Source organism: Hipposideros armiger, unplaced genomic scaffold (assembly GCF_001890085.2).
Source record: "Hipposideros armiger isolate ML-2016 unplaced genomic scaffold, ASM189008v1 scaffold_155, whole genome shotgun sequence".
NCBI classification, from domain to species: Eukaryota; Metazoa; Chordata; class Mammalia; order Chiroptera; family Hipposideridae; genus Hipposideros; species Hipposideros armiger.
Genome location: NW_017731505.1, coordinates 1,838,036 through 1,855,630, shown reverse-complemented (window position 1 = coordinate 1,855,630; position 17,595 = coordinate 1,838,036). Strand labels below are relative to the sequence as shown.

Here is a 17,595-nt window from a genome sequence, read left to right as displayed (position 1 = left end):
GTCCAGAAGCCGGCGACTGATCTGCCTCGCCCGGGAAGAGCGCAATGATGGTGCCAACTTGGGCCAGTGAAGCAATGTCCTCCACAACTAGACTGAGGAACAAAACGACAGCAACTTGTCTGTTCCCCTTCCCCCAATTCCCCAATAAAAATCTTAAAAAAAAAGATACCACCACCCCCATGCTCATTGCAGCATTATTTCCAATAGTCAAGATATGGAAGCAACTTGATGGATGAATGGATCAAGTGGATGTGATACACACACACACAATGGAATATTACTTGGCCATTAAAAAATGAAACATTGCTATTTGCAGCATGGGTGGATCTTGAGGACATTATGCTAAGGGAGTAAGAGAGACAAAGACAAATACTATATGATCTCACTTATATGTGGAATCGTAAGAAATACCCCCAAAAAGGAGCTCATAGATACAGAGAAGATTGGTGAGATTGCTGGTTGCCAGAGGTGGGTGGTGGGGAGTGGGGCAAATTTGTGAAGAGGGTCAAAAGTTACCAATCTTAGTTATAAGACAAATATGTCATAGCAATGTAATATACAACATGGTGACTATAGTTAACAAATATTGCATATTTGAAAGTTGCCAAGAGAGTAGATCCTAAAAGTTCTCATCACAAGAAAAAACATTGTATAACTGTAAGATGATGGATGTTAACTAGATTTATTGTGATCATTTCACAGTATATACAAATATCGAATCATTACAACTTAATCCTGAAACTAATATAATGTCAATTATATCTCAATTTAAAAAGAGGTGTGTCCTAGAGGCAGATGACTGGCTCAGGGATATCTCGGGGCCTCAGCTTCCTCGGCTGTAAAAATAATAATAGAACTGACTGTCTTAGTCTGTTTGGACTGCTGCTGCTACAAAGTGCCATCAATTGGCTGGCTTATAAACAACGGCAACGTATTGCTCACAGTTCTGGAGGCTGGAAATCCAAGGTCAAGGCACCAGCACATTCGGTGTCTGGTAAGGACCACCATCTTGCATCCTCACGTGATGGCAGGGGGCGGGAGCTCTCTAGGGTCTAATCCCATCGTGAAGGCTCCACCCCATGACCTAATCACCTCCCAAAGGCCCCGCCTCCTAATACCATTTCACTCGGGCTTAAATTTCAACATAGGAATTTGGGGAGACACAGACATTCAGACCATAGCACTAACGCAGCAGAGTTGTTTTGAGGGTACTACAAGATGACACCTGATAACACTTAGAACACGGTCTGCAGGAGGGAAACGCTCAATGAATTTCAGCCATTATCCTATTATCATCAACAAGGAAAGGGCGATTTGAGGGTAAGGCTGGGAATACAGGACACACTGAGCCGTAATACACAGTCTACGACCCTCTGGCCTATTTCTCCCAAGGAGATTCTATGTAGCGGGGGACCTATGAGGTCTCCTGATTTTGGATCATTGGGAAGGTTATCAAGTCCTTACAGGGGTCCTTGCTCTAAGCAAGCCCATGTTATTTAATGTCACTAAAGGGAAAGGACAGGTAGCAGTCTCTGACCTTTTCAAACATCTAAATGTGGCAGAGTGACATTTGATTTATTTAATATGCAAGTCCCACTTGACAAAAGCGAAGATTAGAATTAGGCTCTTGTGCTTCCTCATCTAAAATGTAGCACAGGTGTCCTCAGTATCACAAAGGTATACCCTCCATAAAAACTTAATATATATCCAGGTTAAAATGGATATTACAAGGTTATATTTACTGCAAGTAAAACGGTACCACAAGCTAGCTCAAAAGTGATACATTCCCCCTTACTTAAGGTAAAATTTTCCAAATTACAGAATTTCTTAGAAATACAGTGTATTAAAGTAAGGCATTTCAGTTATGCATCCGCCATCACAGAAATAATACATTTATTGCTGCAGTGGAGGTGAAGCCGCCATCCCTTAATTCAATTCCATGCCATCTGCGTAAGTCGTAAAGCACCTACTTCACGCTGTGTACGCTTTTGTTTTGAAGAGTAAGCTGACAGCTCTTTCTGCCCAGTAGTTAACCTGGGGCCACACATCACATAGCAAGTATGTGAGCTTCGTTTTGTAGAATTGTACCAGGTGCTGGAGCGGACGTTCAAGTTCCTAAGACAGGTTTCTTTTGGGGATCCCCATATCTACTTGTGTCGGGGGATGAAGCATGAACACGTGTGCTATGTTACGTTCATAATGAGCTTTTGCTCAATGCCTTAACATACAAAATGCCACATGTGAAGGGGGCCACAGAAACTATAAATACTGAGTTGTGTAACAAGAATTGTGAGAAGAGAGAAGACTTCATAATAACAGTTGAATGGAGTCCCGAAGGACGAGTAAAGGTTATCATTTTGGAGCTCTGAGCATCATTTAAACACTGCTGCTCCTTCTACACTTAGGATAAGTTAACGTGGTTAGTTCCTGCGGCCCTTCCCATGGCTGGGTATGGAATATTAAAGGATGCTTTTGGCCACACGTAACGGAATCCCTGCTGGGACTCACAGCCTCAAGTGCAAGGTTGGCTACGTGCCTGGTCACTTTTACCTCCCTGGACGCTCTTTCTTTCCATGCTCAATTTCAATTTCATCCGAATAGGACTGATTCCTTTTATCCCCATCAGAGGGCTCCAATGGTAGTTGCTGTCTCAGCTTTACGATCCCTGTTGATGGCCAGGTGGGGCACAACGGGGTTCCCACAACAGTGGAAAAGAAAGTTTCTCTTTATTCTGATTAGGCCTATCGCACTAGGCCTGTGTCTTGCCACCCCCTCCCCTTTCACATGCCCAGTAGAGTGCCTTGTGCTAAGATGAATCCAGACAAATCATTTAAACTGCAGTGCCCACTAGAGATGGAGTTCGCTATCAATTTAAGACCCCCACTCTTAGTCATCGTTTCGTTAAGGTGTTTGTCTTTCACCCAGGCCCCTCTCTTAGGCCGGGGTTTCAAATGTGGAGACAGTGGCTAGTGTAGTGGCAGACGGCCGGACTGGGGTCTCCTTTTCTGTGCTGACTCTCTGCATTAGCTCCGAGATTTGGGACAATCACCTCTGGTCTGTAAGCCTCACTTTCCTCACATTATCTTAAAGGTTCCTTTTAGGCCAGAATTCTAAGTTGTATGTGGCCCATTTCTCTCAGGTTAGGATGGACTGGGTCATGCCATGTTGTAGGTTGAGAAGTTTAAAGCTAGGAGAAACAATACAGTTTGAAAGCCTACTGCAAACTAGCTTTGATATAAAGAACCAAGTAAAGTGATTTGGCCTGAAGATGGATCTCAACACTGACTTGCCATGTTGCTTTCCTGCAGGACGAAGCATGCTTCTAATTCCTTCTTGAATTCATTTTACCCTTGTGGAGACCCACTCAGAGCCCCAGAGTTGGCACAAAGACTGTTTTCAGCTGAAGACATTTGAGATTTGACAGATGCAGAAAAAAAGCCTTCTCGGAGCTTCCCTTATCTGACTAAAAGCCGCAACTTCTGGGAAATGGAGTTGCTATAAATCCCCTCTCTGGGGAAGTTTTATGGTCCTGAAGGAGATGGAAAAACCACTCACACCTGTACAGATAAACATTTTCACAAACTTGCTTATCTCCTATCTGTCCTCCTAAAAACCCATTTGTCTTTCTTAAATAAACCTATTTGTTGTTCTCAGAGGAGCTGTTTCTTCCTACTCCCTTTTCCCTACTAAGCTGGATCTATAAACCTTGAACTTTAACCATTTAAGGAGCCAGTTACTTCCGTTGTTGGCCCCTGCTATGCATATGAAATAAACCCTTTTCTCCTGTTAAGCTGTCTTTGCCAGTTTAATTCACAGGCTGCCGGCAATAAACTTAAAAGGGTAGGGGAAAAGGGTTTTTTCTGCCCATACACCCTCTAAGCAAGTGTGGGCATCTCGTTTATATGGAAACAAGAAACAGCTTTGCCCCCAAACCTGCGGACATCGGAAGGGCCTGTCCTCCTCTTCATTCATTCACCCAACATTACATTTTAACCTTCGACCTAGGCAACGGAACCAGACACATTAAAAGGTAATGCCAGAGAAATCGTGAGTTGGAAGAAGACTAAAAATACGGCAGAAATAGAAACACAGGAAGGAAGAAGAGTATAGGAGGAAATAAGTGGATGGATGAAAGGGTGGATGGGTGGACAGAGGGAGGGAGGGAATTCATGTATTGATGCATTTATTCAATGATTTATATCAATAGATTGCCTACCATGTACCAGCTGCTGGGACATTTGCTGCATCTGCATGTGGCACTTGGTAGCATCTGCTGCCATTTTCACAGTGCAGGTCACAGGAGTGACCATTTTCTTAGCTGAGGGGTCCTCAAAGGCAGCTCTGGACTTTTCTCTGTCCTTGTGACCCCAGAGCCCAGCACTGGAACCCCTGGTAAATATTGGTTGGATAGATGACGGAATGAATCCATCAACCAATCCATTGATCTAAGGAAGTCAGCTGTGACTGTTGTAGCTCTTTGAAACAAAGGAAAATCTGAAGACAATGCTAGACTTTAATGAACTGCAATTAATTATAATTAATTAATAGATAATTCAACTAGGAAAGTTCAATGCTAAATCGCACCCATTTCTACCCAGGACTTTGCTATACAAAACTTCCCAGAAATCAATTCACTTTGGGCTTTTAATAATTTTACCTTCCATTTCTCTTTCTTCAGTGAGAAGTAGGCAGAGGGGCTGGAGCCTCCAAGGGCTCCTGTGAAGCTGGGGTGACCCTGGAGGCAGGAGCTCCCCCCGGAGAAGGTCCAGCTGAACCCCTTTCCTTCACGAGACCCAGGGCTCTAAGAACCACAGAGCTTGGTTCCCTCTGCTCTGAATGATCTGGATGGTAGGCTGGCACAGTTGGGTGGCCTGCTGCCAAATCCCACTTCTGCCCCTGTCTAGCTGTGTGACCTTGGGCTACTCATTTAATGTCATTCTGAGTCCTTTGTGCCCCCTGGAAAATGAGGGTCGTCATGGGGTTTTATTACTAAACCCAGGATGTTGTGGGCTAACTGGGACGAGTTGGTCACTCTAGGCTGAACAGGTGTCGACTGAATTTAATTTGGAGACTCGTCTGACCCTTCTGCAACCCCGTGGGGCCTTCAGTTGGGGCTGGTGCTACACAAACCTTGGTGAATTGCAGGTCACACCGGGCCAGGGGTCCACAGCCCAGACACCACTGTCTGCAGTTCAACGTCTCCACGCCACCGGCATTGGTCGCCTTGATTGGGCCGAAGAATTCCAAGTTTTAATGGAATTTTCTTTTGGTTTGGATTTTTTCTCTGGAAGAACATTTGCAGCTGATTTAGCCCTGTTTTAAAATTCTGTCCGGTCGAGACGTTGTCCTGTTTTAATCTCCCTGTGCCTCTTCTCCAGCCATACACCGCAGGCCTGGACTTGGCTCTGACTGCTTACGTTTAATCCCCATGCTGCTTTTCTGCCAAGCAGATGTGTATTAGAAATGTGCATAAGAATAGAAGCAAGCTGGCCTGATTTAGAAAGTTCCTCAATTTGCACAAACTCCATTGGTATAAGAGGATTTTTCTATAAAAACCACAACAAACGTATGTTAATAGCTACTTAGATGGATCAAGACCATTTCATATTTGGTCATTTCCACCATCATCGTTCTGGCCCCAGTGCCAGAGACACAAAAACAATAGTTGAGTATTCATAGATGTGGACACATCTGCAGCACATTGCAGCTTGTTTCTTGCTTGTAGGATCTCTTGGCTCACAGGAATGAGTGACTTGAACAGCCTGTTACATGGTTTGTCCAACTTGAAGGAGTTTGTTTTATTTTTTTCTTGTCAGGTATTATATCATTTACAAGGTATTAGAAATGACTTCAACTTCCACTCAAGTCATTGGGTTTTGTGTGCATGTTTTAAAATAGTTTATTTTCAATGTGATAAAGGCATCTGAGAAACCAGCTTTCACTCACTCAGCTAAAGATATGGCCACTGGGGTACAACCATACAAAGAGAAAGGGAAAGTAAATATTATCCATTACATACATACACATGAAGGCACACACACACAATTTAATTATTTAAAACATAGTCCGAGCCCTGTTTTCTGGATTGGCTGTTCTAGATCTTTTAACAGATGGACATACCTTTTGTTACCTTTTGTGACATATACATCAACCTCAGGGTTGGAAGTTTTTAAAAATAGGACTCTTAGTGCAAGAACCTGGCAGGAAGGGCGTCCCACACATCAGGCAGACCAGTCCAGAATGGCGGGAAATAATTGGCCAGATCATGGTCAAATTCAAAGCCAGGAAAACACAGGGTCAGCAGGAGTAGGACCAGAGTAGGTAGCACAGAGGAGCAACCTGTGATTCACAATCAATCAGTGCTTGTTCTGGGTCTTGTTTACAACTTTTGGCTGCCTATAGGCAGCCAGGAAGAACCAGAAGCCGGCAGGCAAATTCTTCCTGAGTCCCAGCCAGCCGCGGAAGTTCTGGGCCCAATGGCAGAGACTGAAGCTTTCTCAAACATCCCCGCAATAAGAATATTAGATACCACTTCTAGGCTTCATTATTTCGGCCCTGAAGCAAATGAAGCATCTAAGGCCTATAGGACAGATTTAAGTTACAGGGGTTGTGTTGGGCAATCCTGTCCAGCAGGTAGGAAACATGAATTCCCGTCCTGTAGCAAACCACTTCCTCATTGACAATTGAGTTTTACTTGAGTGACAATCAGCCAACAAATAATTATAAATTTCTAAATGTATCAGTGTCACTGGGTTTATGTCCCCAAGCCATCTGATATTTTTTACTAGCTCCTCAGCTGTGTATGTATAGTATTGCCATTATTTATTACACTTGGACTTGTGGCTGGTGGGGGGTATACCTGGAATGGGGGTATGTCAACGAGTTCATTCATTGGATTTGAAGCCAAGGGACAAAGCCTTTGCTTAACTTTTTATTCATCATGGCACAAGATAGAATTTTAAGAAACACTACTGAAAATTGCCAACATGAAAAATAAGAGTAGCATGTTTTATAAAAAAAAATGATTTTTCTATAATACACATTCCCTTATGAAGTGAAAAAAAATCTCATAAAATACTGAAACGAATCGCCACCTGCTGGTCAAAAATGGTTTTGCATTTGAAAAACTACAAATTTACTGAAGTAAGGTAGGAGCATTTTACAATACACACAAAATTACCGAAGAAAACATTTCCTCAGCCTTTGGCACAATGTAAATACAAAGCTGTAGCTTTTTTCCCCAGATATGATTTACTTTACAAAGCATTGCATATAATTTGGTTAATACTGATTATGGGACAAAAGGAAAAACCATGTTCTCTAATTTGAATAGTCTATTTAGATTCTCAATCACTTTATAGTTGGATTCCAGTTTGTAGTTTTGAAAAATACATAACAATTACACATCATAAATATATATTATATATGGTCTATATAAAATTGAATTTGACCTAAAATGGGAAGGACAACTTCTTAATTCTTCTTCTTTTGTTAGGCGCGGCCTTTCTCTTGTTTGATTAACTGAATCCTTTCTAAACAGATTCTAAAAATATATTCCATAATGTATCAAATTTAATATCATCCTAAAACATTCAATATGAAAAAGCACTCAGTGTCTATTTTTTTTCTGTATCTCATTACTATATAAAAATACGGCTTCTCATATTCTGTTTAGTGTTTTTCTTAGGCATTGAAGGGCTGTACCCCTTTAAAAAAACTATGGCAAAAGCACAGAAACCCGCTTGTGCATATTCTAGAACATTCTATAGAATCTCATTACTTAGTATAAGTGAAGTGATTTAAAATATTGTTCGTTTTCTGTGAATATATCATATACGATTATTATACATAATCTGTTACAGAATATACAATACTCAAAACTGAAGACACATAAATACAATTAAACTACACCAAAGCAAGAATTTTATCTTATACAGAGCCAACGTGAGTAGTTTTTAGATTGGATATTGTCATCTGTTTATACTTATTTTGTATATTCCTAAGGCTGGCTATGCAATAGAATCTTATTAATGGCAAGGATACTAGTGCTCTATTATCTTTAGGTGAACTGGGCTTCTCTTGTGTTATTTTTTAGAAGTGTAAAAGAAGGAAAAGAAGTAACTGTCCAATTGCCTAATACCAATTTTTTCCCCTACTGAGTGAAAGAAGGCTGTTTGGAACGTGAGGCTCAAGCTGGGCGTGGGCTCATACCAGTGTTTCTGGGAGGGCATCGGGGTTGTCAGTGGACAAGAGCTCCCAGATTTGCCACCGCTCTCTCTGCCAATCGAGCCAGTTGGTTTCACCCAAGGCCTTACTGTTCTGATCGCTGGCGGGACTGGAGCAGGCACTGCTCAGTTTGGGCTGGGTGGCCTGATGCTCTTGCTCAGCTGTTTGGCCTCCCTCTTCCAAAGCTGATGATCCTGAGCCTTCTTCTGGCCTCTGACGCCTCCACAACGGTGGCTCTGTGGGCTGGTGAGCTGATGCTAAAGCTTGCTTCCCTGGACCAGGATATGGAGGAGGAGGCCTCGTGTCGTGCCTCGCACTCTCCCCAGGTCTCTGGTGCCAAGGCTTGGCTCGGCTCTGCAGCCAGGCCATATCCAGCTCACTCTTGGTGAGGTCTTCGGCACTGCTCAGAGTCAAATACGGCTCTGACCTTGGTGTGGCCAGCTCCGATCTGCTGCCGCCCTGGATGTGGGACGTGCTGCAGACGCGGGACACAGGAGGATGGGCCCTGCACTCCGCGATGGTGGCCGTGGTCTGAGTCCTCCGAATGACCTGTGTACCACTGTCCAGTTCTGTGGGGCTCCCTTGCCACCGAGGCCAGTTTGGGGACAGGTTCCCTTGAGAAAGGGAGCATGGCCCCGGTCGTAGGGAGCTGCTTTCAAAAATGTCTCCATAGGAACCTGGAAGCCAGAGAGAAGTGCAAAAATGGAATTAGTGTGTAGAATCACTATTGGGGTGTCTTGTTATTTCCTTCCCAATGCCAGATTCAAAAATTGGAAAAGCACAGGACACTGTTAGCTGCCACTGCCTAAAGTAAGACTTCCCAGGAAAAGAAATGACAAATACTGTTTGATTTGGGGCATGATTCATGTAGCAGCTACAAAGACAGATGCCTAGACTCTGACAGGTTAGCTATCAAAGGAGATTAAATCGTCCTTATCACTAACTGACGTTTCAGGAAAGGCCCCTTCTACGTGGGTACGAACACTTCACTTCTCTGAGGACACAAGGTGAAGGACGCGTTCCCTTCCTGCTCAGTGCAATTTGCGATTCAGAGGAGACACAAATTATAGAGTTTTCAGGTTTCTATAGCATCAATAAAAGCCTTAGGAATAAATGAATTGAACCTAAAATGCCCCGTTTGGAGCCAGAAGGTAATGAAGACAGGAGTGCTGTGTATAGTCCATCACCACCACATCCCCCCCTTTCCTTCCTGAACGACATTTTCCTGCTTCCCTGGCCGTTAAGAGGGCCACATAAGTGAGGTCTGACCAACGAATGTGGAAAGATGTGATGTGCCATTTCTATGCCTGGTCTAATCTAATAAAAAAACAAATGTATTCCTCGTCTTTCTTGTTTCTCCCTCAACTACTCGCCCAGGATGGAGAAACCATGGAAGACTCCAAGGCCTCTGAGAATGGGCAGCCACCAGCTAGATGGAACCTGAGCCCCTGAACGGCCACGTGGAACAGACCACTCCCACCCCTCCTCACTCTGCACAGCCCTCACTGGACACTGATGTGAGGGCGAAATCAGCCTGTGATGGGTCAAGCCGCTGACACGTAGGAGCTGTTTGCAACAGCAGTTAGCCTTCCCCAACTGATACAACTTTCTGCAGGAAACCGAAGGGCGAACACAACAGTGCATTTCACACGCACACGAGGAGCCCTATGTCCCGATACTGCCTTCTTCCTGTGGATCTGCCCTGTTCTCTCATGTCTTAAAAAGTCGGCAGGGAAAAAGAAACCAAGATCAATTTAGGAGGAGAGGGGGATGGAAGCATTTACACAAGGACAGCTCAGAGTTGAAACAGCAGAAGGAAAATGGGGCAGAACATCTCAGAAGAGTTAATCCTGAGCGGGAAAGGCAGAAAAGCCTTCATAAGATTAAGACACAATGAGACGTAGCTAGAGAATGGATCAGTACTAAAATCAGCCGCATTACAGGCCGTTAAATTAAAAATGCACTGTGCTTTAAAAATATGGGAGCTATTGCAAAATAATGAGAACCCAACTATATATGTATATTTTTTGGCACAATAAAACAAAACAATTTATACACTTCATGCTATATATTAACATATATTTCAGATGGATTAATGAATTAAGGTTAAACAAAGGAAATCTTTTCAATGAGAAAAGCGTATAGATGACTTTGCAATGTTTAAGTAAAGATTAATTTAGAGAAAGAATTCACAAAAGAGATAGTGATAGACTTACTTATGTAAAACATAAAAAACATTCTAGATATCCAAAGCAGGAAAAAAAATCACGGGATAATATAAGTGGCAAACAATATGGACAGACGGTTAACATCTTTATTATAGTAAGAGTTCATAAGATCAATTTTAAAAGCACTAGCATACCTCAATAGCAATCATATAAATGACAATTCAATGGGGGAAATTCAGCTAATGGATAGAAAAACTGAAAAATACTGGTAAGAAATACAAATGAAAATATAAATACAATTTTGGTTTTTAAATTAGCAAAGATGCAAATGCCTTATCTCCCCCACCCCATTTTCAGCGTTTTCCAAATAATTTTTGACAAGCATGTAATATGATGATAATAGGGCAAAAATTAAAGGAAATTAATTTTAAAAGTAAATGCAATAAGTGGTCCTTTAAAAATAATACTTCACCTGTCATTCCTGGGTCTTTGGATCCACTTTTTAATGTTGAATGCCAAGTTCCCCAGATATTGAAAGGTTCCTCTGACATATCTGGGGAAAAGTGGGTTAAAAAGTTATGTAACTCACAATGAAAACTGAACAGCAAAAATCAGTGCCCAAATATTTTTATAACATTCTCTTCTGTGCAAAGTGCTGTACTCGAGATTGTGGGGGATACAAGGCAGAATAAGGCAGATCCGCCTTTCAGGAGGCTTATTCCACTTGGGGTTTACCAAAAAGGCTCTTTCCAAATTACGGGGGTGAATGACAGAATGAGGGCCCCCCCAAAGATGTCGGCATGATGATCCCCAGAACCTGTAAAGATGTCATATTCAAAAGGGACTTTGCAGTGTGATTCAGTTATGGATGTTGAGATGAGGGAAGATCCTGGATTATCTGGGTGGGCCCCATGTCAACACAAGGGTCCTTATAAAACAGAGGCAGGAGGGAAGATGTGATGTTGAGCAGCATCCCTGACCTCCACCCTCTAGATGTCAGAAGCAAACCCTGCCCAAGTTGTGACAAGCAAAAATGCAACCGGACATTGTCACATGTCCCCCAGGGGGCAAAATTGAGAACCACAGTGCTAGAGTTTGCTAAGATATTGAATGGATGGAAAGAGTTAATGGGTGCCTTAGTCTATCCGCTAATCAGTTAGAGCTAATATGTGCCTTAGCCTATCTGTGTTTAGAAACCTGAATATGCCATGCCTCTCATAATAGTAAAATTCTCTTCAGACTGCCTTTTTTGTTTTTGCTGCAGAGAATATTACATATAGAAAACTTGCCACTAATTTAAAAGGGCAACAATTAGAGATCATTTATACACATCAGAGAGGGGAGAGTTAAAAGTTTATGAGGGCTGGCTGAACGGCTCAGTTGGTTAAGAACTCGCTCAAGAGCAACAGCAGTTCGTGTCCCGGCCCGAGCTGATCTGCAGCTGAGCTGCCAACAGGTGGCAGGATGGCTCAGCTAAAAAAAAAAAAATTATGATACGTCAATTTAATGGAAACATATTGTGGCCACAAAAAATGTTAGCAAATGGAAAATGCTAATGCTATGATTTTAAGAAAATAAGCTTAGTTCAAAATTAGCTATACTATGAAAACAAATACTGAGAGTGCCAAAAAAATGTATAACATGACTTGTATTCACCTTTTGTTATCGGTATATGTTGAGTATTACAACTTTAATACAGTGTTTTCCTTTCTTAAAATGTGTATACATCTTTTTGGCACCCTCTGTATATAAAGTTATGTACGCATATGAACATGAACAAGAGCTAGGAAAAATAAAGTTTTACATTCTAAAAATAAATTTAATGCGTGATGGGAACAAGGGTTACTGCTTTCATTGTAAATTTTTTAAATTATTTTTTGACACAAATATTCATAAAATAAAAATCAAGAGGCTATGATTTAAACACACACATACACACACACACAGAGCTCCAGAATAAATTATAAACTTAAGATAAAACAGCAAGAATTTGTACTGTGTCTTCCAATTATGACTTGAGTCCTGGCCCTGGGGAATTACTCTGTGGAGGGAAAGAACACAACCAAACATTTGGTGTTTGAATAAATGTGGGAAAAGCTGCAAGCCACACCCTTTCTCCCATTGTGGAAACTGAATGGTGACCATTAGTGCATTAGAGTTTGAGAAATTGTACAACAGAGAAACCATTAGCTTGGTTAACTTAGCATTTCCCAAATGTTTTTGACCATGGAACCCTTATTTTGCCTGAAAATCTTAATCTCCCTGGAGACCTTTTCCGGAACATGATGTCTTGTTATATAGTAGGTTCAGCTTGTTCTCTTTATAAAAGTAATAGCAATAACTGGATGACATCTTAGACTAACAAATATGCACCCAAATTCACTGGCCAGGACACATAAAGTTCCTGGGATGCTGGAAGGAAGAGTCAGCTGGGAATATCAGTGGCTCTCTGGCTTCAGACTGCTTCCCAGATACCTGTGTCTGTGGGGGCCCTCCAAGATGACGACTGGGCTCACTACAGTCATCCTACAGTAAGCTTTCAGTAGGTACTCAGGAATGCTCTCTGAACCACAGAAACAAACCTAGGAAGGGATGAAGAGAACGTGCAAAGCGCCCACATCGCGCCACATGCAACGAGTCACAGATTTGGCCAGCACCAGCCAGGCTCCAGTTACCTTTTCCAAGTCTTGGTCCAGTGGAACTCTCTCTTGACTTCAACGATGGCAAGTGGCTCACCAGCATATACTGCTCTGTCCCTTTGTAAAGCTTCTCCGAGCCCCCCCGGGCCGCGTCCTCTTGCATAGCCAGCAGGGAGCGCTCAGATAGCACTGGGGAGTTATTGTCATAAGGGGAGAGGTCTCCGCTGGAGGCCTTGTTGGAGTCTGTAGAAGAGTGCCTTCCTCCCACCGAAAAGGAAACTTCCGACCGCAGCATGTCAGGGCTTCTGGCACAAGGAGACAATTACAGGTGCGTGAGCATGCTAACAATTATTGACCAGGTTCAAACAATGTGACCATTACACAAATGACAGGAGAATGCATGGACACGGGCTGAAACAAAAAGACCTTTTGAGCAATGTTCCAAGACTTCTACATCAATACAGTGAAAGCGTTTCCAAAAATAGCCAGCAGATGGCAGCAAAACTCAACAGATGTTACTGGCAATGTCAAGGCCAAGGGAGAGGGGAGGGTGAAACAGACATGGATCCCTGTATTTTCCAATGTGCCTCGCTGAAATGCCTTTTGGATGAACCCGTTTTCATTTCACAGTTAAAAGTCTGAACTCCTATGGAAGGTTTCTCAAAAACTATGAAAAATGGAAGAAAAGACTGAAAATATCAGAAAGAAACAGAAGCTTCTAGTCAAAGAGAAAAGACGATTCTGTTCGGGGCAAGAACAAAATGTACTCCTTGGAGACTTTTAAAAGGGACTGACACCCTGTCGAAAATATGATGTGAAGAAAGGCTTTACAAAGTTAGAAGTGTCTGAAAAGAGAACCGAGTCCTGGGGGAACTATGGGGAGGGATACACACATGCGAAAAGGAAAAAGGTCATCGCTGGGCATTGATTATAAAGGAGTGACAAAGAACAAAAGACCAAAATGTCATTACAGTAATACCTCAGTTTGCGAGCATAATTCGTTCCGGAAACAAACTACGCGTATTGCAAGACATCACTCGTTTACCAAGTTAAAATGGATTAGAAACGTTTGCTCGTCTTGCGGAACACTTGCAAACCACGTTACTCGCAATCTAAGGTTTTACTGTATTTTGGTTAACCAAACATATGTATGACCACATGTGTGGGAGCGTGTGCTCATAAACACAGGCAAATCAGAGAAGATCCTGCATATTTGGTTACAACAATAACATGGAATTCAGAAATTACCTGAATTTAGCAGAATATATTCAGGGCATTTCAGACATTTAATTTAACAGGAAATAACTTTGGATTCACATTTGATGTCTTTAAAATATAGCACTTCATTTACTAAACACAGGTAGCAACCATCAATGATTCTGAATTTAAGAGATTCATTTAAGTAAACGTTTATATTTTTAAATGCAGCTTGATCTTATTAAAGTAGTAGCAACTGATTGAGTAAATTGATTGTGGTGATTATTTTGTCATTATTTTGATATCAGAGTGATTCTTTCTGGCCATGGGATGCCATTCAGTGAAACAAGATTCTAATCACTGTATTATCCCCGAACATTGATGGAAAAGTGGCCCCGATTTTAGTTTTAAGGACGTATTTTGCTTGTGGCACCAATTGAAATATGTATTTCCTGTGGGACTAACACTCGTGGGACTATTTGGAAAAGTCTACTTCAGATTGTACATACCCCAGTACATGACTGTATGTTTCATGTGTGCAAATAAAGATACTTTTGTGGCTGTGAAAATAAATTAAAGCCGGATGCTCATTATCTGTTAAGAAAAACTGGTAGATAATTTTCTGACTATCCTCAATATCCTGAATTAAAAATAATTCAGATAAAACTATGCTTGAAACTTAGTGTGAAGCTCAGTGTGGCTTTGTGCACAACTTTTCTTCCCCCACCCAAACTCTCAGTGTAAATAAACCCATCCTTCCTGTGACGATGATAACGACAATGATGCTACTGGTGGGAGCAACTGTTTCACATATAAGATGGTTGAAGAGATGAACACATCACCATAAGTAGTGGCCACTGTACTTAAATGCATCTAAAATGATTCTACAAGGCACTAGTATTTTCACAAATTGTTATAAAACATACTAATATCTGTTATGTGGTATACGTGCATGGGTTGTCACAGCAACAGAAATCACAGTGAAAATGTGAGTGGAACAGGAAAACGAGAATGTCAGGAGCATGAGAAGAGTGTTCAAAGTCTTACCTGTGAACACCTGTGCTTCCTACCTTCCTCAAAATAGTGGCCCTGACATCTTAAAGGGAAATGATGACAGATTGAATAAAAGTTCCCGAACCCGCTTCTGTTCCCGCCCCCTACTTCTCTTTACTAATCTTTGCTTTCTTTTGGTTTAATTTTTCAAAACAAATCCTTTGTGATCTTACAGAAGGTAAACACGTTTGAGCGATCCTTTGCTAACCAAATGGTTTTGAGCATGCAACATGGAGGAAGTGTGCTCACAGGGGATCTTGCTTCCTCTCGGGTTTCCAGCAGGGCTTCAAGTCCAGGAGGCAAGCATCTCAGCATGTGACATGCCTCGCTGGTCAAGGAGGCAGCTGGGGGAATTTCTTAGCCACATGGAGTAAATAAGGCCTTTCCTTGCCTCCTCTTTAAACTGATGACAGATAATCTTATGGGAAAGGGCCAAAGGACAACCATGACGATAAATTTTCCAGAAACTTTAGGCCTCCAGTGACTGAAGAAAAAAAATAAAAGGATCGTACTACTTCTGCTGGAAAGTGGGGGGCGAGGGGGAAACATCCTCTACAGCTAATTAAAGCGGGGAGGTCTGCCTAATTTTAGTGGCGGGAACACAAAACAAAACAAATGGACACTTGTCTGTCATCATGGGCCCAACTCTGGTTGAGGAAACTTTACTATTAGAATGAGCAAGATTGAATGTGGTGAACTGGTAGCTTCGTGAAGCTCAGCTCAGAATCAGGGTTCTATGTTCTTTCTGACCAGGGTTAAAAATTATATTACCGGGCTAATTTCAGTTGTTCTTCCTGTTTAGTTGACACTTTTCTAGTCATTAATGAATCTCTCTTACAAAACATACAGAAGAAAATACCTTCAACAAAATCCTCTAAGTTACAGATTCAGTCAACAGTGAGGTGCATAAAGAAACATACTCTACAGAAGAAATTTATCTTAAGTCTCAGTACTAGGGACATTTGGGTTTCTACCAAGCAAGTAAGTTATTTTGACCCTATAGAGCCATGCATCATGTAATAATAATGCATCTCTCTTGACAATGGTTGCTTAAAGGCTCCAAGGAATTGGGGCTCCTGGCATGCCTTTGTGTGTTTCACACCCCAACTTCATCGTATCTTCTCACTCTTTCCACTGTTTTCCTGTCCCCAGTCTCTCAAATTACTACAATATTGTCCCACTTGTCGTATTTTTTGCAAGCTGCTTCAGTAAATTGTTTTTTTTGGACTGATATTCAGACAGGGAAATCACACCCACATTAATTGTTGGGGTATTGAAAAGGCAGTATGCTTCATGGGAACATTTAGTTTGGTTCAAACAAAACGAAATAAAACAGGAATTATAACAACAAAAGCAAAAATAACTGAAGCTGCCACACTATTTCTTCCTCCATTGGCATGGCTCTGACTGCATCTGACCAAGTAGAACTGAGAGAGGAGGAGGTGGAGAGCCTGTGGCCCTCTCCTCTGCTCTGTGGGCTGACTCTGCATAGCTCCCTCAGTGGCTCTGCCGCGGCAGCATCCACCTCACCAGGGGACTTGTTGGAAATGCAAAAGTCTCAAGCTCCATTTTGGGCCCACTGACAGACCTGGCTATAACACATGGGGCCCAGGGCAAAATGAACATGCGGGGCCCTCACGTTAAAAAATTATTAAGAATTTCAAGATGGTGACAGATCATTAAGCCCAACATGGGCTGCTTCTGAGGGTGGGGTCCTGTGCGACAGACAGACTGCAGCCCATGAAGCTGGCTTGGCCACTGAAAGGGACTCTCTGGGAGTGGGGCTAGCAAAGCAGATTTTTCAAAGCCCTCCAGGTCATTTTGATGCGTGGGAAGCTCTGATACCAAACCTACCTTCCCTCCCTCAGTCCACACATGTGACAGTGGGCTAAGGAGGTACTGACAGTCAAATCAGACGGAAGAGCACAGACAACGGCCAAAACCTCAGCACTGGCTGGCAGTGCGGGTAAATGTGGCGGTCATGACGTTGAGGTGGTTGGGGACACAGCTGAGTGAAGAAGAGAGAGTGTGCTCATCCCAGTTAGCTCGTCAGCAGGATCCAGTTAACTGAATACAGTTGGTTATGGATCAAGTTAAGGTGAGGGCGGCAGGCGAGGCCAACCTGCCTTTCTCTGCTTCTCTGGTCCATTCTCCTAAAGTCAAGCCACCAATGACCACAGCTGGGGCCTGAATCGGGGGAGAAACTGGGGGCAGTGGCTAAAGCTAAATGCTGGACACAGACCTGAATGAGGTGTCTCTCAGTCAACACAGGCCATGAACCTCCTCAGGGTGGCCGGGTCACAGCCAGGGGC

At 42.5% G+C, this 17,595-nt stretch overlaps 1 protein-coding gene across 4 annotated transcripts in view; it reads right to left on the bottom strand.

The window, feature by feature from the left end:
• Positions 1-5,883: 5,883 nt before the first annotated feature.
• Positions 5,884-17,595, bottom strand: part of ARHGAP6 (Rho GTPase activating protein 6) — a 491,641-nt gene continuing 479,929 nt past the window's right edge. For all 4 annotated transcript variants that reach the window (XM_019651219.1, XM_019651220.1, XM_019651222.1 and 1 more), the window contains exons 11-13: positions 13,070-13,338; positions 10,867-10,947; positions 5,884-8,903 (exon numbers count right to left, since the gene is read on the bottom strand). In XM_019651219.1, coding sequence (XP_019506764.1) covers positions 8,206-8,903; positions 10,867-10,947; positions 13,070-13,338 — 1,048 coding nt within the window. In that variant the 3' untranslated portion in view covers positions 5,884-8,205. The remainder of the gene's footprint in view (positions 8,904-10,866; positions 10,948-13,069; positions 13,339-17,595) is intronic.